The following is a 26941-nucleotide window of genomic DNA, read 5'->3' on the forward strand; positions in this document are numbered from 1 at the left end:
TTTTTCTGTCCAAATGGGTAATTCCATCCCAGCCATGCAATTCCCTATGGCTCCTGCTCCTACTACTCCTCCGGTGAGTATCTTGAAAATCCTTTAGTTTCTTTTGAAGTATTAGATACTTAGAGAACTTTAGACTTCGAGATTGTGACTTACATTACTCACTTAATGATTTAGGGGACCTACATATTTAGACTTGCTTAGATTATAACTTGAGAACTTGGTTTTTGTCTCACCTGCAATTTACTGACTTACATTTTTTGCAGAATCTATCGGCGGCATCGAATACGCCAGAATTGTCGCCGGGAATCTCACCGACGCTACCCCCACAGCAGTTGTTCCCACCTCAGTTCGGCGGCCCACCACCGTTCGACGACCCACCTCAGCCATAAACTTGTTTATTTCAATATTTATGGACTTGTGAACTTCTGGATATGTATTTGTGAACTTCTGGATATGTTGTGAACTTGCAGGACTTTGCATTGGATTTCTGGATGTGTTTGATGTTATTTTTGGCTAGTTGTGATATATATATTGTGATATATAATGCCTGTGACGTTTGTTGTGATATATATATGATATGTAATGCCTGTGATATATATATTGTGATATGGGTCTTCCCTGCCTTTTCAATTAATAGCTCGGATTCTTTATACGTGAAAAACCAAAAAAAAAAGATTTGTTTGGTCACTTTGCCGTGTACCAGGGATTAGGCACACGGCAAAGTGACTATTTGACCACCCTGGACACCAAGTTCGCTGTGTGCCAAGGCCGTGCACACGGCGAACTGACCATAGTTCGCCGTGTGCCAAGAACAAGGCACACGGCGAACCTTACCACTTTGCCGTGTGCCACAACCAAGGCACACGGCGAAGCGCTCTGCTGTTGGGCCCCGCGTGCATGCGTTTGCCGTGCGCCAATCCAGGTGGTGCACGGCAAAGTGGAAAATTTCGCCGTGTTCCTACTTTCTAGCACACGGCGAAGTCCTCCGTCACGCCGTTAGATCGTCGCCACGACGTCTTTGTCTTTTTTTTTTGCCGTGTACCCTTGGATACACATGGCGAATGTGTTTGCCGTGTGCCCGATAAATGGCACACGGCAAACTAGGCCTTTGCCGTGTCTAGCGCTGCCGTCGGGGATTCGCCGTCGGCCACCGACGGCGAAGACTTCACCGTGTGCCTACTAGGCTTCGCCGTGTGCGTGGGGCACACGGCGAAGCCCCGAAATCCGGTAGTGAGTGCTTGGTCACTGTTCTCAGTCATTTGGTGCTAACAGTCACCGAGCACATATATTGTGCTTCTTCTCTTCTTCTTATTTTGCTGAAGAGAAAAGGTAAAAACAAGACAAGCCAAAAACAAGACAAGCCGAAGATGCATTTGTGGGTAAGATTGAGACGCACTCTCTGTTGTGAAAGAGCATCTAGGCCCTAGTGGGTTTTGGGGGCATTGATTGACAACACGATTAAAGGACTAACTTGTTTGCATGGGATTATAAACAGAGATGGCTCATGTGATTGCAAGCAAGCGTGTTTATCTCATTGATATAATGTGTATGTGACAAGCAAAACAAGAAAAGGAAAATAGAGAAAAGTATTTATGATTGATATAAAGGCTCTAATATTTGCGAATGCTTGTTTCGATCTATGATGGGATTCAAAGTGACAAGTAAAGATTTTGTGAATGAGATGTGACATGCTTATGCATAGTCTCAAATATAGAAGATCTTGTCACATGTGATAAATGGATGTTAACTTAAGATGCAAGCAAGCAAGGCAAAATAGAATGAGACATGAGTTGATACATATATGATGTCTCAAATTGGAAGGCTTGCATATAAGATTGAATTGAGAATTTGAAGATTTCATGCATGACACAAAACAATATAAGTTCAAGATGGACGGCTAGGATAAAGGTAGAGGACCGAGAGGCGTGTTTCAAGAGGCTACGCAAGCGACGGCTTGGGAGAGCAAAGAAACCGATACGGGTCAAAGGCCGGAGATCCTAGAGTCATGGAGAGCTCTATGTTGAAGAGTGTCATTATTCAAGAAAAGAAGGTGACTTGTGAATCAAGGTGGATTTCATTCCTATTCAATTCGAAGATTCAAAGTCACTAGCTCAAAGCGGGTATGCTCAAAAGAAAGAAGATGTTGATGTCCTCACGGTATTGATCGAAGAAAAATCGGCATGATCATATTATGAAGAAGCTCAAGTAATCGTGGAAATTGTATATTTCATTTGTGCACTTGAGTATAGGTATGCCGTACTATCAAGAGGGATGCAACATCAGTAGGTTTAGACAATACCAAAAGTGCTCAAACCAGTCCCTAGAGAGTTTAGCCTAAGGAGTGAGAGCTAACTGCAGAAAACATAGAGGGACCGGTCTGACCGGTCCAAGGGACCGGTCTGACCGGTCTGAGCAGGGTGAGCCTCCAACGGCTTGTTTTCAAAATATACCGGTCTGACCGGTCTAGGGGATCGGTCTGACCGGTCTAACATTGACAGGGCAACGGCTAGTTTTGTGAGAAGAGATATTTATACCCTATGACTTCACCCATTTGTGGGTGCTGATGCTAGAACATTTCAGAACATCTTGAGAGCCTTGTGAGCACTTGGAGAGACCTCCCCAACATCTCTTTGTGAGAGTTGCTTGATTCAAAGTGAATCTTTGAGTTGGGTTGAGTGAATCCATTCCTTGAGAGCCTTTTGAGCAAGAGATAAACATCCCGAGCTTTGAGCACTTGAAGTTGTGTCGGCCAACTCGATTGAAGCATTTGTTACTCTTGGAGCATCGGCTCCTAGACGGCTAGGCGTCGCCGGCTAGCTCCCAAGGTTGTGGTGAGCAGCGGCAAGTTTGTTGCGGCTTCGATCGTGTGCCAAGAGGGCGCATGGTCATATAGTGGAGAAGAGGAGATAGCTTGACCTTGAGGTCACTACGAGCTTCCTCAACGGAGAGTAGGATTCACACGTGGGTGCACGGGGTGAATCCGAACTCCGGTCAAACAAATCACCGTGTCTTCATTACATTATCTCTATTTCGGTTTGATTTACTTACCTTGCATTTATAGTTTTGAGTTTGAATTGTGCTTCCGCTCGATCTACTTGGGTGTGCTCTACTTGTGTGTAGGGACTTGTTTATATTGTTAGAAATACTTAGCAAGACACATATCCCAAGTTTCTTATAGGTTCAAGCTCGAGAGGGGACTTATTCCTGCTGACTGGGCTGTCTGCCTGCATAGACCGGTCCAGGCAGTCTCAGCAGGAATTAAGCGCCAAATTTTGAAAAAAAACGCCTATTCATCCCCCTCTAGGCTACGACATCGTGTGATCAAGATCCTTTCATGTTGTATATATCTACATTCTGATTGAAGGAAAAGACGATCTATTATCTAGGCAGATGATCAAAAGGCTACTCATCAGTTTGTTTTATCGATCAATTCACCGATCGAGATGACTCATATCCAAGTTGGATGTTTCATATTTTGGTGTGTTCTCTGCAGTCTATAAATTGTTGTTACATTAGGCTGTACTGATGAATGATTATGCATATATGTAGCCAAGAAAGTTAGATATAGATAGCTAACTGTAGAAGAATAATGAAGAAGCAGTTTCTAGCTAATTGCAGGTTACACAAAGCAAAAAATAGATAAATAATGCATGCTAAATATTTCTGTCGCAGACCAGAAACCGCCCAGCCTTCGTTCCGGACCAGGTGAGCAACGATTTAACTGCTTGTAAGCGCGCTATATATCCCCTCTCAAAGGACATCCATATATACCCATTAGTAGTGGCGGATCCAAAATAATTCTTAGAAGGGGCTTATTTCCACCGGTAGATAAATTCAGTCTCTCCTCACAGTACATCCATGTAAAAAAATTAGTGTCCTTACCCGTTGGCTCCGCGCCAGCCCATTAGCAAGGCTAGTTAGCAAAAAATGGGCATCTGAACGACTGAACCAAACACACATGTCCTTAACATAGCGTTAATAGTGTCATTAGTGTGCAATTTTTACCTTCTTAGTTAGCTAGCAGTTGTAATGGAAATGGGGTGCACCTCGATTCGAAAAAGTTAGCTAACAGTTAGAAATGATGGTCTAATAAACATTATTTCTTTTATAAAAATGGTCCAGATATATAAACACGACCTTTTATTTATGTGATGTTAAGCCTCTCAAACAATAGAGTTCCAATGTTTCGAAAAAAACAATAGAGTAGCAATAACAAAAATACTTTTGAGCTTCCTTTACATAACAACCATCTTACTTATTTTGGGTTACTAGAAAAGGATACATCGAAACAGGTGGGCATCGAGCACTACTAGGAAATACTCCATCAGCACCGGTTAAAAGGAAATTTCAGTACCGGTTTTCCAACCGATTTTACAAGACCGAGACTAAAACTTTGTCACCCGATAAAAGTGAACTTTATGATGAATTAATCTATAAATATAAACCTTATTTTGTCAATCTATGTGAGCTTTTACATACTGATGATCAAAGCTATTCAAGTTCGACTTGGAAGTAAGATGGTATGACCTCTAGCAAAATTGCTCACAAACTTGTATTGTTATTCTTTTTGTTTGATCGAACATAGTTAGATCCAAAACTGCCATCGCTTCATTAATTGAGGTACCTGGATCACCTCTCCAGGACATCGATCTACACATTTAAGTCGTGGAAAGAAATGAATGCCAAGCTAGAAGTGTCATCTTCTGGAAGACATTTTGATTTAACACACATAGCAGTGCGCTTTCTCAGCTCGCTTCGACGCTAATTTTATATGCATGATAGCTGAAATAAGGAGAGCATGCAGACAAGCCACTGGATCATACACAAATAAAATGCTGAGAAATAGGATCTACCAAGTTTGTTGATTTGTATCACCGTTTTCCTACTTGTAGTCCGCATTAGAGAACTGTGAAATAGTGTTTATATGCAACAAATAAAAACATAAAAAGACTGAGACAAGAATTAGTGACTTGAAAGAGCACGGGAAAGTATTTAAGATTAATAAAGTATTTCAGAACAGTTCTGAAATATAATTAATTAGCAAACTAATTACATACTTCCCTCTGATCACAAGTATAAATCCACTGAGCTTTTTACTAATTCAAAGTTTAAATTTAACCATCAAATTTTGAAACTTCACATAGATTAGAAGGGAATTACTAGATTCATCCTTAATTAATACTTTCATACTATATTTATCACAAAAAAATACTTTCATACTATACAACTCTGTTAGTTTATTTAAGATGATATATATCTTTATTGACATTTTCAGTCAAAGTGTCGTATTAAAGCCTGTGTCAGTGTTCGAACGATGATCTTTCCTGTGCTGAGCAACTTGTCATGCAAAAGATCCATCTTCCCTTCCTTTTGGGCATCCACACATCATAAGGCTTCACTAACTGAAAAAAAGCTAGCATTGACTCTTATCACGACTCATGAGCTACAGCAGTAAAGCTAACTGGTCCTGCTTCGAGCAAAGCTACTATGCATTCCGTTTGGATCATAATGCTGTTGGCGATGATGGTGGGCGAGCATCACCATGACTTCCAAATTTCCACAATTCCCGTTTCATCTCTAGCCCCACGCACATGCATACCACACTGCAAAGATCGATGATGGCCGCTATCAGATGCGTAAGATCAGGAGCTTCAGTTTCTGATGTGCAGAAGGCAGGTCTGACTTCACCATCAGAATTACACAAGCCCAAATAATTGGTCGCCGTCAGGTTAAGCCACGAAAACCCGGTGCTAGCTCCACCTGTTGGACTACCCTGTTATCATTGGCCGTCCGTCTGATCGACACACGACGCAGGCAGAACTGACTGAATACTTTGTAGAGCTACAGAGCGCAACTCTTCGAACAATTTCGACACGTGCTGGGAGTCTTGTGTATTATCTGCTTCGGATGTGATGGACAGCAAGTAGTACCTACCCGCCTGGCTAGTTCATTCTGAAACCCCCTGGGGAAAAGTTAAAATCTTGTAGAACATTGTCGTCACAGTGTCATTCACGTGCTTGACCTGGAAGCATGGTGATTTTTCCTTGAATATATAGCTTAGACATGGATACACTATTGAATGTGTGAACTAACCAATGCGAGAATGTCTTCACTGAACAGTCGTGTGTACCTGCTCTGGTTTACTGGTTATACTCCAAGTTGGGTAGAGGAGGCAACCATCAGGGACTGTAATCCTGCTCATAATCAATAGAAGCTCTTGCGATCTGTCCTAAAAAGCACACAAGGCTAGAAGTGCTCCTTTGGTGCCTGAATTTCAGAAACACAACTGATCGAGTTATGTAGCAAGGTATGTAACTAACAAGTCCCAAGGAGAAAATTCAGAGAATGCTCGCCTATTCTTGTTCCATAAAACTGTGGTTCAATCCCTGCTTCCTTTGATTGCGCGGTATTTGTCAATATTCTGTCCTTCCACATGAATCGGTGCTGGAGCAGGACATGCCTTTAACCTAGCCGTTTCCAGTGTTCTGCACCAAAAAGTTCTGTACTTCAGCGGAGACGGGGTAAAGGATGCTCAGGTTGTCGGGCTCAGGCAGGGCAGATTGTGCTAGTGAACTTCTGAAGAACTAGCTGAAGTGCGGAACACCAAGAGACTACAGTATAGGGCACAATGATGCATGAGGACTTCAGAATTCACAGTTGTTACTTCGAACAAGGGGAGAGTGACTGGCTATCCCATGGCGTAAGATCATCAACACATAGCACCAGGCACCAACTTAGTGAGTGAAAAACCAGAATTTTAACACAGAGATTAGCACGGTCTTAGCTTTTCTCGTACAATAGCATTGAAAATTTCATCGCAAATGCCAGAACCTGCTGCTATGCAGTTACTGGAATGTCTTGAAAAAGGTGAGCATGCAGAAAATATATCCAACTGAAAAGACAGGATGTTCTTGGAGCATCTCGCTGTTAAAAGCTAGTAAGCATTCTTCTTAATGGACTGAAGCTGCTGTTTAGCCTGCAACCATGCTGGACCAAAGGCCAAAAGTGGAGTTCTCCCTACTGTGCAAGGAAACATGATAACGCAAATTGCAGACTGCTTTCAGAATTCAGACAAGTCCTCCTCCTGGAGCCACTTGATCCTGGATTGAGTTAATCCAAATGATCCATGGCAACATATGCTGTGACTAGCAAGGTTGTGCCCATCAACAGAGTGGCCTGTGGTCATGGACTCATGGGAAGTCTGCTGGGCTGATTGGGCCTATTGGGGTCGGCCCATTAGGGTTAAGGTAGGGATAATGTGATATAGGTTTATCACAAAAAGAGAACGGAGTGATATTTGTGTTGCTGAGTGTTAGTTGTAAAGATTGGTTGATCCCTTGTATTTTTTTTATTTTCCCATGCAGTCTTTTTGTGAGACCAGTTAAATTTCACAACCTGTTCAAGAAGATAGTTACAGTAGCAGCATCTCTAGTACTTGCTTATAGAAAAGAACAACCTAGACCTTATTTCCTTTATCTGCAAGTTGGCACGTATTATTTTTGGTTTTGTATTGCTTTCCTTCTCCCTTCTAGTAATTACATGTGAGATATCCTAATTTGTTTTGAAGTACCTATCCATGTTTTTATGATATTATGAAGAAACCGAAGACCCAAAGCTTCGCTGGCATGGGTGCTGGACTACTGGTACAAGATTCACATATTGGCGTGACATGCCATTCATTTAGGCCCCATTTAGTATGGCTTCGGCACCTCATAAAACTGCTTTGGCTCAATTCCGGCTACAGTTTCTCTGGTGAAATTGAAGCCATTTTGAAAAACGTTCCGTGAAATGGCTTATTCATGTTCTTCGTGAGTAGATAGAAGAAGTGATACCACTGAAGCTATTATTTTTGGCTTCTCTTGTGTAGTGTAAGGCCCCGTTTGTTTCCGCGTTGGCGTCGCATTTCAGCAGAAAAAGCAGAAAACACCCGCCAAACGCATCGCGGTGGACTCGCGTTCGTAGGTCGCCGCCAACACAAATCGCGGGCCTTTGAACTAGGCGACGGGAAATCGCCAAGGCGGCCTCAGAGCCGCTTCTGCTTAACGCGGCCGCACGTTTCCAGAGCTCGGAAACAAACAGGCCCTAAGCCGTTTCCAACTTCACGAGGTGCTTCATGCGCGAAGCATTTGCAAAATGCCTCTTTGGTACTTTTAGCTCAATAATTCATGTGTTATCTGTGATATCCATCCTCAAGGATTCAAGGTAACCTCGTCAACAGGTTTAATCAACTTTGTGCTCAGCGAGTTCTGGCTAAAAGTTTTCACGTAAAGAATTTTTCTGACTACGTATCAAGTCAATGACCTCATGAACATCGTCCTCTGAGGCCTCGTCAATCCTGACCGTTCGTAAGAGATGAGCGCCTGAGATAAACTAGGGAATAAGGAGCGCTGTCGCTTTTGGAAGTTGAGAAACAACCAGTCCTATGAATGTTCTCTCCCGCCGCCGCCGCCGCCGCCGTCCGCGCCGCGGTGGGCTCGCCGCCGGCGGTCCGCGGCGCGCACGCGCGCCTCCTCAAGGAGGGGCTCTCCCACCTGCCCCCCGCGCATGCGCTCCTCGTCTCCGCCTACTCCAGGTCGGGCCTCCTCGCGGACGCCCGCAGCGTGTTCGACGATGCGCCGCGCCGGGACCTACATCTCTACTCCGCGCTCTTCGCCGCCGTCTCCCATTCACCGGACCCTGCGCTCGCTCTGCCGTTCCTCCGCCGCATGCTCTCGGACGACGCGCTCCGCCCCGACCACTTCGTCCTCGCCTCCCTCGTCAGCGCCGCCGCCAAGCTGCGCAGCCTCCGCCTCGGCAGGCAGCTCCACGCCCACTTCGTCGCCTCCCCGTACAGCGGCGACGTCGTCGTCAAGTCGTCGCTGATCGACATGTACTGCAAGTGCGGCGTACCCGAGGATGCCCGGAAGGTGTTCGACAATATCGGTGTCAAGAACAGCGTCGTGTGGACTGCGCTGGTTTCTGGGTATGCGTCGAACGGCTACTCCGACGAGGCGTTGGAGCTCTTCCGGAGCATGCCTGCACGTGGCCTCTTCACATGGACAGCGCTCATCTCTGGGTTTGTCAAGGCTGGTAACAATGCTAGCGCGGTGGGAATGTTTGTTGAGATGAGGCGGGATGGTGTCAGGATTGATGACGCATTTGTGTTGGCGACTGTCATCGGTGGTGCAGCAGACCTGGCTGCACTTGTGCTGGGCAGGCAGCTGCATGGTTTTGCCCTTAGGCTTGGGTTCGTGTCCAGCATGATTGTTGGGAACGCGTTGGTTGACATGTACTCCAAATGCACTGATATACACTCTTCTAGGGAAGTGTTTGAGGGGATTACAGTCCGTGACATCATCTCGTGGACGACAATTCTTGTTGGAGAGGCTCAGCACGGTCGAGCAGAGGAAGTATTCTCTCTTTTTGACAGGATGGTTCGTGCAGGAGTTAAGCCCAACGCGGTGACATTTGTTGGCTTGATTTATGCTTGTAGTCATGCTGGTCTTGTTCAAAAAGGCCGGCAGCTGTTTGAGTCAATGAAGCTGGAATATGGCATCAAGCCTGGACTGCAACGCTATCTGGACCTGCTTAGTCGGTCAGGCCATTTATCAGAAGCTGAGGAACTCATCACTACAATGCCCTACGAGCCTGATGAAGCTAGTTGGGGGGCCTTACTGAGTGTCTGTAAGAAGCACAATGATGCTCAGATGTGTCTCAGGGTTGCTGATAATTTACTAGAATTGAGACCAAAAGATCCTTCAACATATATCTTGTTATCTAATGTGTATGCTGTGAATTGCAAGTGGGATTCTGTGGCCAAGGTAAGAAAGATCATGGCTGAGATGGAGATAAGAAAGGAACCTGGGTATAGCTGGATTGAAGCTGGAAAGGAATTTCATCTGTTCCATGCCGGGGAGGTTCCAATTGATGTTAGAGAAGAAATTACTGGTTTTCTTGAGGAATTGGTCTCAGAGATGCGCAAGAGGGGTTATGTCCCTGATACCAGCTCTGTGATGCACGACTTGGAAGAGCATGAAAAGGAGCAGCATCTGTTCTTGCACAGTGAGAGGCTGGCTGTTGCTTTTGGAATACTCAAGTCTCCTCCAGGATCAGCTATCCGGGTTGTAAAGAATCTTCGGGTCTGTGGGGACTGCCATACAGTAATGAAGTTTATCAGTGAAATTGTACAGAGGAAGATCATCGTGAGAGATGCTAGTCGTTTCCACCATTTTGAGGGTGGGAAGTGCTTTTGTAGTGAATTCTGGTAGCTGGTCTGCTGATGTTCAGTTGTGCTCTAGTCCTCTAGGTACGGTGGAAGCTCTTAGCTTGCTTTAGCAGCATACTTCTCTGGTACGTCTGTAAGGAAAAGAAGTAAAGATACTGAAACAAAAGAATTTCAGTCATTCAGACTTTAAACTGCCTTTTCTTGTTTGTTGACTTCATGAAGAACTGACTAACATGATGCTGAAATAATGTTACGCCCTTTATAGGACTGTGCCAGAGTGTTGGTCATACAAATAGATGCCCCTTCTGTCTTTATGTCTCCAGTGATGTTTCTGTCCTGGTACATGTAAGCCAAAACAATGAAACCATGTTCCACTAGCCCCTCCTCATTCAGATTTTCTACCTAGCAAGGATAATAGGAATCATATAGCTATGGGCCACCCATGTGGAAAGAGTAAGGATGGAAAAATTTTAGGACTAACACCATTAACAATCTAGAATGGCCTATGGCATTTTCATATGGTGTGGCTATGGCACAAATGATCTTAAATATTTTTACCATAGTTTCTGGATGTGATAAGGCAAACAACTGATGACATGCATGCTTTGTTCTTTATGGTATAGAATTTCTTAGCACATTTCTGGTCTAATCTTTACACCATTTGATTACAAAAATATGCCAATTCAGGCCCTCAGTGGGATCAAACTCAGGAATACAGGAGATAGCATCAGAGCCTCAGTTTTTATCATCCTTTGGTGCACTGATGTACGTTTGCAGATTTTTCTGATCGGTTTGGTCAATAACATGGAATTGCTGGGTCTAAAATAACAGCCGTTTATTAATTTGAATCTATCATAGAAGATTTTATTGGCATTCTAGCTCAGATTCCATTATATTATTGATCGAGCAGCAAGGCTTGCCAAGTTGCCATGTGCCTCTCTATCTGTATGGCGATGTTATTAATCACTCACTAGTTTGTATAGTAGTTTCTGCCATGCAACATGCATTGTCATGTAATAGTATGCAAATGCATTATGACGTTGCTACACCACTTCTGTTTGGCCACATATCTATTATTATACATAAGAGAAATGTTTGGCCACTGATTTATGTTCGATCAATTGTTTTTGACGGAGTAACTATTGTTTTCTCAATCACTATCCTTTTTGTAAACAATGCCAAGCAGCTTCATTGATCATTGATCATATCAGGGCATGATCGAGAGGCTGAGACGTTGATGGGAGCTCCAGATGCCAATTTTATGAAACTGGTTGAGATCGATAATTGAACATGACCCTTTTTTTCAATGCCTTTCTCATGATATTTAGGCAATATGGCATATCATGCTGATATCAAAATTTTCTGAATGGGCAGATTCCCGAGTAATTACTTCAGCGACTTGCTGTCTGAAAGGTGAGTCTGACAATCTGTATCCACACTCTCAACACATCCACAGGATCCATGAATTTCTCAATAGTCAGTACCCTCGATTTTTTTGAAACTTGTGTGGTAAATTAGCAAGTGGGAACCAGGTACAGTTCACATGATCTTTCCTGTGAGTTTCCTTTTTGTTCTAAACGGATCTTTAAACCGATAGACCGTACTCTTTCCATGTGTTTCTTTCTACAAACGCATGCGTACATTTTTCTCTGCGTTGACGATCCAAACCGACCATGCATGTGAATTCAATATCGTTGTTTGCTCTCATCTATCAGGTACTAACATGTTCTCTCCTGCATTTAATCATGACCTTAACTAGTCATCATCTGGTAGTGCTCCTTGATTGTTGTGCTTAAGCATGGCCGCTACCAGCTCTGGTGGCTGTCTAATTGTTTCACGACCTTAATTCGATAACCTTGCATAGACTATACTAGAGTAGTTGTAGCCAACCCATTTAAAAATACTGCGAGGTCAGGTCACTTGCGAGGAGGCTGATGATCATTGCTCGTGATGAGAAATTGAAGTTAGCATCGTTACATAGGGCTAAACTTTAGCCCTTCACTTTTAGCCTTATTTTAATTATTGGAGATCTAAACAATAGGATAGGGATGAAAAGGAAAACGGTAATTTCTGATTTTCGAGGATAATTTTCGAGATTTTATCAACTTTTAAGGCTAAAATGAAAATAAAAACAATTGTCAAAAACAAAACAAAAATAGTAAAAAAAATAAGGAATAAAAACAGAAATGATTTTGAGCGTCTTCCCTCGTTTTCGAGAAATATCATATTTTTACAATATTCTACATATTTTACCAAAAGAAATAACGCATTCACGTACAATGCCAACAAACCCTGTTATCTGTATTTTTAAAATGTTATCTCTATATTTTTAGAGAGTCATGACTCATCCTAATTCTAAATTATGACCTAGCAACCTGAATTCATGGGACTATGGATAGTTTCATGAATAGCGGGATTAATGTCTAAATTTTTAGTACTATGAAATGAGATACATGTCTTGGATGGATGAATATTTGGTTATATCTTAATCATTAGTACTTGTGTATGAAATGTGCTAAGTCATATGGTTAGTGTTGTGCACCATGGTTTGACGTATTCATCATTTTTCAAAATATTATTTTGATGGATTTTGATCATTATGGATGTGTTCTCGATTGTATATTATTATCTCCAAAATTATCGTAATTCCGATGCCATTTTCGTTTCTAATAATAATAATATTGTATTATTTTTATTTCTAATGAGAAAAATATGAAAGTAAAAGTGATAAAGCCTTTCGATGATCATTTCCGGCCGTTTTCATCCCTAAGTAGGGCTAAAAGTGAAATGCTAAACTTTAGTATTTATTAGCCCTTTAGCCCCTCCGAAGTGGTCCTGAATGAGCAAAAGACTCTCTACCATCTCCCACATCATTAATTAGGAGCAAATGAGTCTTTTGTGCATCCCTAGGTTAAACTTTAGCCCTTATATTCAAACAGTAAATATAACTAAACTTTAGCCTAGTATTAGGCTATGAAACCAAACATACCCTTGGTGAGGTGGAGGCTCGACTCAAATAAGAGATCCGCGGTTGATCGAGAACGACGGCAAACAAACGCCATTCATTAGAATTCATGTCCATTGATTGGGATTAAAATTGAGGTACGTGCTGCTTTTGCTAGTGGCCACACAACACAATAGCCTTGGAGAAGGTCGGTTGACTTGGTAGGGCATCATTTTGCTTTTCACCGACGAAAGGTGCAGTCTCGTGCAGTCTCATGCGCACGTAGATTTGTCCGAAGAAGGCGTGTCGTTTTGTTTCCACGGAATAGCGTCAGATATTTAGACACTAATTAGAAGTATTAGATACAAGCTAATTACAAATTAATTACATAAATTTCTACTATTTCTAAAGCAAACAATATTTTTTTGGTCGTCAATCGGGACCTAATAAGAATCCGAACAAATCAATCGGAATCCTAATTAAAATATGAATAAATCAATCAAAATTTCAATCAGAGTACGGGCAATCAATGTTTTGCACAATAACAATACGGCATGTACATGAAGTGAACGAATACAAAGCTGATGGTACTATGTAGGTTTATTATATTATCTGTAGTAATTGGGTCTCATGCAAGATCCAGTGTTGACACGAGAACCTATGCATTGGACACTATTAAGTTGTACATTAAAAGTGAGGTGGTGTCTTCATAGTAGATGAAGAACAAATGTGATAGGTGGACAAGAGCGAATGGGTTTTATAGGAAACCACACTAAGACATCATGATAGGAAACCACACTAAGACATCATGGATTGTAGAGTGTAGTTTCTTAAGGTGGTGTTTTGATGATATGTCATCATAGACACTACTGATGGACACTATGGGTTGAGATTGCCCTGATGTGTCCATAATGTGCTACAATAAATATGTGCTACTGATGGCTTAATTAGGATTAATAGATTTTTATCGTGAATGAGCCCTGGCTTATTCAATTAGTTTCATAGTTAGCTCATGTTTACTTTCTATAAGGCCAGCCTGAATGGGAATTTTATGGAGGGTTTTATGATTTTAAATACCATCACTTTTGCTAACATGACAAGGAGAGAGAAGGATGAAGTTTCATAGTATGTGAGGAGAGTTTCATCACCATGAAACCCATATGGCATAGTTACCTAGTTCTCAGTCTAGGTAACTGTGTCCATGAAACTCCCACTGAAATTGGCCTAACTAGCATCCAAATAGATGTGATCCCGACTAAAAAATAGTCTAAGGATCTAAACACCCTCTAGAGGATGTCTAATAAAATAGACAAGTAGTACCTATCTAGTAGACAAGTCAAATCAATATCATAAGGCCAATCTCAAGGGACCATGGCAGTGCCATAAGAGTGTCGTTAGCATTAAATATCATGACATATCAACAAATTTATTGAAATGGCAGAGTAATTTGTGTGAGATAGAATGCGGAGTTTTATGGAATGAGAGATGAGTGTTTTCGTTGCGACACTCCTCTGGCACATTTACTAAGAGCAAGTTTAATAATAGAGTCAAGTGCTTGGCTATTAGCCAAGTTGTAAGAGCCAAACTATACAATAAATGATCTCTTATTTTTATATAATTTTTTTATTCTATATTTCATCTTCTTTTTCTCAATCCTCCTCTGTAAGCATCTAGGCCCTCTAGGTATATTTCGGTGATTAATGACAACCATTATTGTGACTAATGAGTTTGTGTAGCTTAATGAAACATTATCGCTCATTTGGTCTACTTCTAATAGGCCATGAACTATAGATAGGAAGAATCATTCTGAGCGAGTCCATAAGAAGCGACCCACTTTTTCATCGGTTCCGGGGGAAGACCAAAGATCTTGCGCGACCGGTCCGCCAGAAAAACTCAAAAGAGAAAGAAGTCTCGTTAATCTCTTCATGCTCGTTCCAAGTTCGAAGTACCGTTTGGCCAAAGAAAAAGCCGCTTCCTGACACGATTGCCTCTTTATATAGAGGCCCCTAAATTTCATTATTCAAAAAGGCGATCTCGGTATTCAACTCAATTATATAACAAGACTAAGGATCTTTCTAGTCCTAAGTATCGCAAGATTGAGAAGGACACTTAGATTAGTATAGGTTTTATAGTTTTGTAGAGGTCACACTATTAAGAGGAGTTAATGCCAAGTAACTTGAGCATGGACATGGTCAATTAAAAATGGATGCACACTATGGTCACTCAGGTTCCTAGAAGTTCAAATAAGTGGTTTTCAACTTATATCTCAAGAATATTTGGATTTCATTCAAGACTCAAATTAGAAAAGGCAAAATCAGAAAAAGTCTATACACCGGTTTAACCGACGACTCAACTTTTCTATACGTCGGTTAAACGCAGTTATCAGAGTCTGGACAAGTACATTCACCGGTTGAACCGACGTTATGGAAGTTGAATACGTCGGTGTAATGGACCTTGAAGCTGAGTCAAGGTTTATACACCGGTTAAACCGACGATGTTTGGAATTAACGTCGGTGCAATTGTCTAGAGAGTTGGTTTTTCCAGGGATTTCAGAAGCTATACTCACCGGTTAAACCGACGATGTTTTTGAGTTAACGTCGGTGCAGTTGTCCAGAGAGTTGGTTTTTCAGTTGATCAGTGGACAACTACACTCACCGGTTAAATCGATGATACGTCGGTTAATCTGCCCGAGTTGTAACGGCTAGTTTTCCAAATGGGCAGTTTGCATTCAACGGTTAAACCGACGATGACAATTGGAGGACCGTCGGATTAACCGGCGTTAAGTACTTTTCTGGCAGCTTTTCTCCAACGGCTCTATTCGTGTGAGCTGCCTATATATACCCCTCCAATGGGTCATTTTGAGGTCTCTTGACACCAGGCAACATTCATACACTCATATTATTGTTGAGAGTCACCTTGAGCTTCATCTTCCACATATTTGTTCATTCAATCATTCAAGAAGCAAGACTAAGGACTTGAGTAGAGAGAAACTTGTGTGCATCCATTCTTGGTGATCGGTTCTTGCTCAAGTGAAGGCCCTAGCTTGTTACTCTTGGTGATTAGCAGCACCTAGGCGATCTTGGTGATTGAGGTGTTTCTTCCGGAGCTTGCCAATGATTGTGGGAGCCCGAATAAGTTTGTACGTGGCTTGAGCTCCACCACGCCGGGATGGTGAACGGAGACTCTTAGTGAGCGCCCTCGTCTCGGTGACATGGGAGGTGACAAGACTCTTAGTGAGTGTCACAACGTGGATTAGGGGTGTCTGCCAAAACATCGACACCACGGGAAAAAATCCGGTTGTCTCTTGCCCACTCTTTACTTTCAAGCACTTACTTTCATGCAATTATTCATGTGCTTGACCTTAGAGATAATAATTTAGCTCTACCTTATTTAGTTTCATATCTTGTTGTATTCTTTATAGCTTGTGTAGTTTGCTTAGTTAGCCGGTTGGTGAATTGAGCCTTACTAGCATTGCATAGGTTAAGGTTGCTTTAATTTGTTTTAGAAATTTGAAAAAGGCCCAATTCACCCCCTCTTGGTCCATCGATCCTTACAATTGGTATCAGAGCCTCGTTGCTCATTTGGATCATTAGGCTTCACCGCCTAGAGCTATGGCCAAGATGGGTGGTTCGCCGCCTCACTTCGAGGGCAAGAACTTTGCTTATTGGAAAGTTCTCATGGCCGCATATCTTGATGCGATTGCCCCCGAAGTGTGGTTAGCAACTAATACCGGTTTCACCAGAAATCCCACTCCCGAAAAATTAAAGTGGAATGCTAAGGCTAGAAATGCAATTTTTGAAGCTAATAGTGAGGAAGTCTTTGCTAGAGTTAATGGCATGGACTTGGCAAGTGATATTTGGAAAGAGCTCATTCAAATTCATGAAGGCTCCACAAAAGTTCGTGAGCAAAAATATCACTTGTTTAGAGCTAAGTATGATTCTTTTAAAATGCTAGCCCATGAAAATTGCAATGATATGTATTCTCGCTTGAATGTCATTGTTAAGGACATTAATGCTCTTGAAGTATCTAAAATTGACAGTGGCTCCATCAACCACAAGATTCTCATGCTCCTTCCGAAGCCCAAGTACAACATCATCAATGCTATGCTTCAAAAGGAGAATCTTGATACGATGGAAGTGGGAGAGCTTGTGGGCGAAATTCGCGCTCATGAAATGGGTATCCTTGGTATGTCCGGAGAGCCAACTACAAGCAAAACAATCGCTCTCAAAACCAAGGCCAACAAGCTCCGCAAGCTCAAGATGATCAAGTAAGAATCAAGCTCAAGCAATGAAGAAGAATATCATCATGAAAGCTCATCCGATGATGAAGAAGATGGGGAACTTGCTCTCATGATGAGAAAGTTCACACGCTTGAGTGACAAGATAAACAAGAAGGGTTACAACTTTGACCCTAAAAAAAAATATTCCGGCCAAGGGAAGATGTCAAGTACAAAACATGCTACAATTGTGGAGAAAAAGGTCACATATCTCCCGATTGCCCCAAGCCGGACAAGAGAAAGAAGGACAACAAGAGCAAGCATCGCCATGATTCAAGCGATGATGATGAAGATGAAAATAAGAACAAGAACAAGAAACTTGGGAAGAAGAAGAGCCATGACAAGAAGACCAAGCTCTTCCCAAAGAAGAAAGGCCACACCAAGAGAAGCTTCTTGGTGGAAAAATAAGAATGGGTGACCGATGTCTCATTAAGTGAAGATTCAAGTGATGAAGAAGATATCGTCACCATTACTCTCACCAATGAAGAACCATCGCTACCTCCACCTCCCATGTGCCTCATGGCCAAAGGTAACTCTAAGGTATGTGAGAGCGAAGATGATAGTGATGATGAGCTTGACCCTTATGAGTTTACTAACCTCATTAATGAGTATACATCCGTTATCAAGAGGGAAAATGGCAAAGTCAAGATTCTTGAGAGCACTCATGCCAAGTTAGAGCTTGCCCACTCCGATTTGCTTGGCAAGTACAATGACTTGCTCAAAAAGCACAATGAGTCACTTGTACTTGCTAAGCAAGTTGAAGAGAGCCACAAAAAGCTTAAACAAGAGCATAGGGAGTTGACTCACAAATATCAAGAACTTGAATTTGACTATGAAGCAATTGACCCAAGTCTTGAGAACTCTTTCAATGAAAATATTGAAAAGGTCAATGCTGCTACTTCATGTGATGACCTACTCATTGATGCAAGTGCTACTAATGTTGTGCCCGAGCTTGCTCTTCTAGGGAAAAGGAATTGATGGATCAAGTGGCAAGCCTCAAGAGTAGTGTGGAGAAGCTCTCACGAGGAGAATACATCCACAAGGAAATTCTCTTCAACAATGCTCGTGACTATGGCAAGAGAGGTCTTGGTTCATTTCCGGAGCCAAATCAAGGCACTACTCCTTCTCCGGAGATCAAGACTAGCTTCATCAAGAAGTTGGTTCATATTGCCAACATTGCTAAGTCATCGGGCACCACACTAGGGAGTGCACCTTGCCATCATGTTCTTTCCCTACTTTATCTAAGAATTACTCATCTATGCATCAAAATAACCATTTTTTTTTAGTAAGGTAAAGGGCAAGGTGAAGGCCAAATTCATTGGCAAAATCACAAAGGAAGCAAAGAAGAAGCTCCCCAAGCAACTTTGGGTCCCCAAAGCTCTTGTCACACATGTGCAAGGCCCAAAGCTCGCTTGGGTTCCAAAAACTCAAAATTGATTCTCATGTGTGTAGGTGAACTATAAAGCCGGTGGAAAACATTGGATACTTGATAGCGGTTGCTTTCAACACATGACCGGCAATGATAGCATGTTCACCACTCTTGAAGACCCCGGCGATCATGAACATGTCACCTATGGTGATAACTCAAGGGGGAAAGTATTATGTTTGGGTAGAATAGCAATTTCAAAAGATTTATCCATTTCTAATGTATTGTTTGTAGAAGCACTTAGTTTTAATCTTATTTCAATTGCTCAATTATGTGATCTTGGACTAACGTGTACCTTTGACAAGAATGGTGTTGTAGTATCCCTTGAATAAGACAAGTCATTGGTATTCACGGGGTTTAGGCATGACAACATTTACTTGGTTGATTTTTCTTCAAAGCAAACAAGCTCTATGACATGCCTCTTCACCAAGTCGTCTCTTGGGTGGCTTTAGCATAGAAGAATTGCTCATATTGGCATGAGCAACCTCAAGAAAGCCCACAAGAGAGGGATGATCACCGGCTTGAAGGATGTCACCTTTTGTGACGGCTCAGGTTTTTAAATAGCCAATTTAGGGTAATTATAACCAAATCATGCATCATTAAATAGGAAACCTTGAATTAATGCATGTGTATGCATGAATGTCTATATGTATGTGTGTCTATGTGTGTGTTTGAACCCAGGGGAGAACACTTGAATAACTTTTGAACCGAGGCACGTGTGCATATGAAATTGATTAGGCATCTCATTAACATCATGATAAACCAAAGTTTAGTTGAGGTCAAGGGGAGAAAATGAAGTTTTACACATGAAATGACGAGTTCTTCAAATTACAGCTTTTAAACGTTTAAATCATCTTTCAAATCGTAACGAACAGGTATTAAAAATGAATTTTAAACTATTGCTCAAATGAATTTTTGCCCGAAACCAATTTTATAGGTTTTCGAATGACGAACAACTTTCGTGTTCAAAGTTTTTCGAGTTGCTACACAAAAATAGGAGGAAAAGTTGATTTCCGAAGTGTATACGATATTTTCAAATACATTCAAGTTTTAATTTTTATCTTTCAAACCTTTGTTCAAATGAAAAAGTTCCTCAAACGAAAGTTGTAGATCTCGAAATTTTAAGCAAGTTTGGTATTCAAAAGTTTTTCATTTGACCTTTAGAATAGGGATAAAAATTGAGTTTATAAACTGGAGTTTTGAAACTTCGTTTTAATTAGGAAATTTGCCCTCACTCCATTCCTTTCTCTGCTCACGCCGTTCGTCGCCGTCTCGTCGCCGGCACCACCACGCGTCGCCTCGTCGAACCGTCTCGTCGCCGCTTAACGATCCAACGAAGCCAAGTTCGTTTTCTACTCTCCGTTTCGCCTCCTCCAGAGCCGAGCACCCTGCTCGCGCGCTCAGGAACGCCGCCCGCCATAGTCGCCGTCAGCCCCCTGCTCACGCGGAGCCCCCTCCTCCGCTTTTCCTCGCCCCCAACCGTATCCCCAGCGAGCTTCGTCGGCCCTCCCTGGTCCTCCCAAGCCCGCTCACCACCGCTCCAAGCCACCGGCGAGCTGCCGCCGCAGCACCCCATGGCCGCCGTCGCCCTGCTCCCGCGGAGCTCCCACCTCCGGTCTCCCTTCGCCCAAACTGAGCCCGGGAATCGCTCCACGACCTCCCCCTGAAGCTTCCCGACTACTCCTCGCCCTCTCTCCCTCGCCGGAGCGGCGCAGACGCGACACAGGGCCGCCGGCGGCCGCCGGCGCCCGCGGACAGGCTGCCACAGGCTCCCTCAGCCTCAACTGAGACCACCGGCAGGTGCGCACGAGCCCCCTCACCCTTTTCCCCAACTTCCCCCTCGCCGCCGGGGCCGAACCTCGCTGGAAACGGCGCCGTTAGACCCTCCCCTGTTCTCAGTTCGTCCAGGGACCTCGGGTTAAAAGAAAGGAAAGTTCAGGGGTTAGAGTTAAAAATGACATGAACACTATTGAATCCAAATCAGTGATCTTTGAAAATGGCTAGAAATTCGTAGAAAAATCAGAAAAATGCAAACTAAAATGTTTTGGAATCCTTGCAACAAGACCTACAACTTTTGGTACATCCACTTTTGCATTTGACTAATATTTTTATCTCTATATTAAATATTAATTTAATCCACATTTGTATGTATCTCAAGTTCTACCCATGATCTGTAGCTAATTTTTGGAACGTGTGCCATAACCTAGATGTGTAGCTTACAGTAAAAATTTGAGGACATTTTTGACAATTCTAGCTATAGGTTTCATTAGATCTTGGTTTATGCCTATGTTAAATAAAATTAAATCCACAAGGTGCTATAATAGTTTTATTGAGCTGAGAATTTTAAAGAAGCCTTAAATTAATTTATAGATGCTATATAAAATATTTCCGAATTTTTAATAATGTATAACTAGTCCTTTTGATTTATTCATGAATAAATTTTGTAAATAAAAAACCCTAGTTTCCTTCATTAGAAAAATCTCATATTTTTACTAGAGCTTGGTTTTCAGAGCATGATCATTCCTGTAAAATTTTAGCCACTGAAGCTAGGAAGTTTATTCTGTAGATTTTTAGTTAGATATATGCCTAGAAAAAGAATATTAATTCTCATGCTTGCTGTGTAGCTATTTTAATCCTGAAAAATTTACCACAAGCTCATCTTAAGGAATACAATCCCCAGTTAAAAGATCATTACCAGCACTTACATTCCCTAGCCCGGGGAATTATTTTTGGGTAGAAATGCTTTTTCTGTACTAATATAAAAGAAAAACAACACACCCAGCTCTTTTATGAGTTATTATAGATAAAATTACTACATTGTTGAGCAACTCGAAACTGTGCATTCATACATATGCATTATTGCATTTCATTTAGGTACGATAGATGAATCACGTGAAGGACGCGACGTTGGAGTCGAGCCAGAAGACGGTGAATGGTGGACACATCCAGAAGATGGATGGATGGATCCCGATGTGCATGACCGAAGGAAGATGCTCGCCGAGCAGTTGTTCTCTAACTAACACTGACCTAGTGTTAATCCCAGGCAAGCCTCGGAGCATATCCTATCTATTTTAAATTTATGCAACTTATTAATATTCTTATCTACTTGCGCATTTAAGTTTATAGGAGTTGCTTGGAACTTTAGTTGCATGATCTTAGGTACCTATGCTTGAACACTAGTATGTGTAGGTCGCTAGTTGGCTAGGCTAATGGTTCGGTAGAAGTCGAGTGATTTCCTGTCACTCGCGAGAATTATAGGAGTTGAATGTCCACTACATGCTGTAACTATAAGGCTTACGGGCGGGGTTGTTGTACTTGTGAAACCCCGTCTGTTTAGTGAAAATGGATAAGGCCGCAGTGTGTGGTAGTGGTGGTTAAGCTTTTGAACGTACTAACCATATGCCGAGAAATATGGTAATCGGTAAGCTTAAGTACCTGATCGGCCCGACGAGTGGACTTTACTCTCACCCTCTTTGAACGTTGTTCTCATGCGGCCACATGCGGGTGCAAGAAGGCTCACGACCCGACGTACGGTGGCGTGTATTCTTGTACTCGAAGTGGGTGACCCTGATTCACAACCCGGAAAGAAAGGGGAAAAGTCGCGTGGGCGAAGCGAGACATCGATCCCCATGCGTGTGTGTTAGATCTTCCTGGACAGGTTAAGAAATTCGATTCGAATCGTCCTCTTCTCACGGTTTGGGACTACTTAACCCTTTTGCCACATAGAGTAAGAAGTGAAAGATGATGATGATGATGAACATGGTTGGTTGGTTGATGAAAGATAATTGTTTCCCACCATGTATGCTATTGGATAGATGCTCACCTAGAATGATTAATTGAACTAGAAATTGGAAGCTAAAACCTGAAATTAAGGATCTACTCTTTACTGCTTTTTGGCAAACATACCCCTCAAGCCAAAAGCCTTGCATGTCTAGATAAATGGCTAAGTATACCCTTTGTCGGGTAAGTCTTACTGAGTATTAGTATGCTCAGCCTTGCTTGTGGCTTTGTTTTTCAGGTGGTACATCTGAGGATGTGATTGATGTCATGTACGGGCTTCATCACGACGTCTTCTATCGTCGCTAGACTATCGTGTATTTTTTTCTGCTGCACTTGAACTCTGTTGTCTTTTTATAAATTCAAACTTGGTTTGTAATAATAATTCAATTTCATACTCTGTGCTGTAAAATTTGTGGAATGTTGCACGCTCTGAACTGCTTTGTCGATCCTGTTTCAAGTGGTTTAATCGAGATTTTACCCGACAGCACTGCCGGATTACTCCGTTTTATGTGCGTGTTAACCCTGATTGTCGTTTTGATGATGGTTAACGCACTTAAGCCGGATTAATTTAGGCGGGGCTGCCACAGCTGGTATCAGAGCTGCAAAGCATACTTCTGGGAGTGCAACAAACCTTAAAAACCTTCTTCCTTAAAACTTGACCACAAAAATCGCAATTGCAAATACGTTGGTCCGTTAAGGATTGTGCATAGTTCGTAAAGCCCTAGGGGAAAGTATGGGAAGTTGCTAGGTGGCTATCTATTTATGGTTTATTTATATCTGACTCTCAGCACTTTACATTTCTGTCAAACTTTACTTTTGTGCACAATCAACCTTTAAATTCTGTAATGACGCACCTACGCTAAGGTAAGAAGGTAATGATCCTTAGTGAGCTGAGAGAGTCTGACCTTTCCGTCGGTAATGTGAGCCGAACGCTGCCCTCAAGCAGTGGCTTACTTGAGGTGCTTCCAATATACCAACTATCGGTTGACTATATTGGGAGTAATGTATACTCAGTCAGCTGAGGGAGTATGACCTTCCCGTCGGTGATGCGAACCGAACGCTGTGCTCAAGCAGTGGCCTACTTGAGCTGCTGCCAATATACCGACCATCAGACGATTATATTGGGAGTAAAGGAACTCGTGAATACGCTATCTCGGTGGCATATGTTAATGTTGGCCATACGGCGGAAAATTGTATGGCTGCCGTTTCTATAGTGAACGGTAATGTATGGGTGAATATGTGGGCAACTGCATATGCGTTACCCATGTGGCGTAGGACACATGGGGGCCGTTCGTGAGTGCTGGCACGAAGGGTCCAGTCGTGAATATTTATATATCTATATGTTGTTAATTTCCTGCATGTACGCTAACCACGATTGCGATAGGTTAAAAATGAATAGCATTCAGCTAGTTATATATAGGGAGCGACATAATTTGTGCCGTGCCACCGGCGCTAACCCCGTAAGTCCAAAGCTATTTGGCAGTTGTTTTGTTTTGTGAGGACGTATAGGACGTGCATGCATCATGGCATATCTTGGTTTGGTTGATCGCCTTTCTTGTTATGTTGTTTTACTAAAATGTGTTGCTCTTACCTGAATGTCCTCCTAGGTTTTCTGTTGTAGTAGTGTGACCGATGTAATTTGCTAGTCTGATCTTGAGTTGAGAAAGTCTTTTGTAAGTTAGTGGCTTTGGTTCTTGCATGAACCTTACCGTTGATCTTAACCTGTCAATCGATCCAACCCTTGATCAATGCTTGAATCTATTCCTATCAAAACCATTGTTCCTTTTTCCTTCATGGCTCCCTAGCTAAACCATGATGTTTGTTAACAAAACCCCATCAATAATTATTCTATTCCTCTTGGTGTTATGCCTGATCTTGCTGGCTGCCTTGATTCCAACATTTAAAAAACTTGTACCTTCATTCTTGCTCAGTTAATTTTGGATAAATTAAAAGGATTCATGATAATAATAACATTTGAAATACAGTCTTTGATGCAACAATCATGCATCACATCATTTCATGCCATTCGTCAGTGTATGGTGTTGCATCATGATCGGGAATCTGTAGACTGACTAATGGGTATGCGTTTGAGTACCACTTCGTGGGTTGTCTTCGGTTCCTATCTTGTCGTTGCTAGTGCTATTGGATTGCCACTCTTGCTTTCTTTTGTGGTGGTGTTTAGTCACGTGACCTTGATGCCGCGACGGAACCTAGACTCTCGTGTGTGTTGCAGCCACATGATTGAGCTACTAGGAGCGCGCTGGTGCCTTGGTATGTGTGACTTAACTCAATTTAATCTCTTCTATGCAACCCTATTAGTGTCCTAACTTCTGTTCCTTACTCAAGGGTATAGGGTTATCGGGTTTTAGTCGCGTGAAAATGGGTACGGTATGCGCATTGCGCTATGTGCATCATCAACTTATTCATATGTGCATCATGCTTATGCATCTCATACATGCATCTGTCAAGAGCATCATCATCGTTGCATCATAGTGCATGCAAAATTGAGTCAGCATCGTGGCAATTGCATCGTGTCATAAGCACCATTTAAATTGTGTATAAAACATTTCGTCATTGCATTGCACCAGCATTGCAATCATAGATCTCAAGGATGCATCATTCTCATGGTCATCGAGCATATGCATCTCGCATCATACTGTTTAATTTAATCACCAGTTTGAGCAAGAATGTCCTTGAGCAAAAACTCACCTTGATATCTTTTCTATCTAGATTCACCACCAGATTGAGAAATTGATTCTTCCATAACTTAGATCCTCTCTTCTCTGCAAAATCCTGTTATATGTTGGTACTAGAATAGTCCACCGGTCCTTTCTAGCCGACCTTTGTGGTGATTGTGACCGCATATATTATCCACATACTCTTGCTGCAAAAACTGAAGCCCTGGAGCTTTTTAGTGTGGAAAAACAATTAATTAGTTCACACAGTGGCACGATTAATCTCTACCACTCATATACCATACCTTGTATTTGGATCACCTCTTTGCTATCTATCCTTTCATCATGCTCGTCCGTACGTTATTTCTCTATACTACCCGGGAAATTCTAGTTAGAAATATGCTCGGTAGTGGTGTTATTAGTAATGACTGGCAATGCTACAACAAAAATAAGAGCCATCTGTGGACAATCAGCACCAGGTTCTATTACTCGGCACGCGCAGGTGTCGCGTGAGCCTCCCTCAACTTTGTCTCTATTGTCTGTCTGGAGATCTATATATCGGATCCCAAATCGAGTAAGTTTTTTTTTCTGAAGACGCGAAGAGGACAATCATCGAAGGAACTGGTAATGGATGTGAACGTGGGAAGACTCTAAGAGGTGGTAGACAAGGGACTCCGTTTAATCTGTCCAGATGTTCAAGCAATCTATGTCAATACCATTGGAACAAGAGGGCATAAAACACACAAAGATGGACAAGTTACCAATCGGACAAAATTGTAGGAGATATCGTGTTTCCTATACCTTGCTTCTTAAATTTTCTCTACGTTCTCCATTCTTATCTGCAAAGAATTATATCGTTAACATCAACCTTCTCTATCGTGACTTGGTCCTACTGGCTTTGATGGTTAGTTTACTCCTCTTCCCTTGAGAGTCTTTCGTACGGAATCTCGGGACGAGATTCTTTTTAAGGGGGGTAGGCTGTGATGGCTCAGGTTTTTAAATAGCCAATTTAGGGTAATTAGTACCAAATCATGCATCATTAAATAGGAAACCTTAAATTAATGCATGTGTATGCATGAATGTCTATATGTATGTGTGTCTATGTGTGTGTTTGAGCCCAGGGGAGAACACTTGAATAACTTTTGAACCGAGGCACGTGTGCATATGAAATTGATTAGGCATCTCATTAACATCATGATAAACCAAAGTTTAGTTGAGGTCAAGGGGAGAAAATGAAGTTTTACACATGAAATGACGAGTTCTTCAAATTATAGCTTTTAAACGTTTAAATCATCTTTCAAATCGTAACGAACAGGTATTAAAAATGAATTTTAAACTATTGCTCAAATGAATTTTTCCCTAAACCAATTTTATAGGTATTCAAATGACGAACAACTTTCATGTTCAAAGTTTTTCGAGTTGCTACACAAAAATAGGAGGAAAAGTTGATTTCCGAAGTGTATACGACATTTTCAAATGCATTCAAGTTTTAATTTTTATCTTTCAAACCTTTGTTCAAATGAAAAAGTGCCTAAAACGAAAGTTGTAGATCTCAAAATTTTAAGCAAGTTTGGTATTCAAAAGTTTTTCATTTGACCTTTAGAATAGGGATAAAAATTGAGTTTATAAACTGGAG

General features: G+C 41.9%; 1 protein-coding gene and 1 long non-coding RNA gene across 3 annotated transcripts; both read left to right on the forward strand.

The window, feature by feature from the left end:
* On the forward strand, positions 1-488 carry LOC120701355. Its single transcript, XR_005686057.1, has 2 exons — positions 1-73; positions 264-488. It is a non-coding gene; the product is annotated as an uncharacterized LOC120701355 (long non-coding RNA).
* Positions 489-8401: 7913 nt separating this feature from the next.
* Positions 8402-11862, forward strand: LOC120698661 (pentatricopeptide repeat-containing protein At4g14050, mitochondrial-like). 2 transcript variants are annotated; one of them, XM_039982365.1, is made up of 3 exons: positions 8402-10329; positions 11416-11474; positions 11579-11862. In XM_039982365.1, exon 1 carries the CDS (start codon positions 8427-8429, stop codon positions 10245-10247), a length of 1821 nt encoding a protein of 606 aa, XP_039838299.1. In that variant the 5' UTR covers positions 8402-8426; the 3' UTR covers positions 10248-10329; positions 11416-11474; positions 11579-11862. The 2 variants fall into 2 exon arrangements, with proteins under 2 accessions (XP_039838299.1, XP_039838300.1); XM_039982366.1 differs by having other exon boundaries at positions 8402-10285.
* Positions 11863-26941: the final 15079 nt, after the last annotated feature.

Source organism: Panicum virgatum, chromosome 3K (assembly GCF_016808335.1).
Source record: "Panicum virgatum strain AP13 chromosome 3K, P.virgatum_v5, whole genome shotgun sequence".
In the NCBI taxonomy this organism is placed as follows: Eukaryota; Viridiplantae; Streptophyta; class Magnoliopsida; order Poales; family Poaceae; genus Panicum; species Panicum virgatum.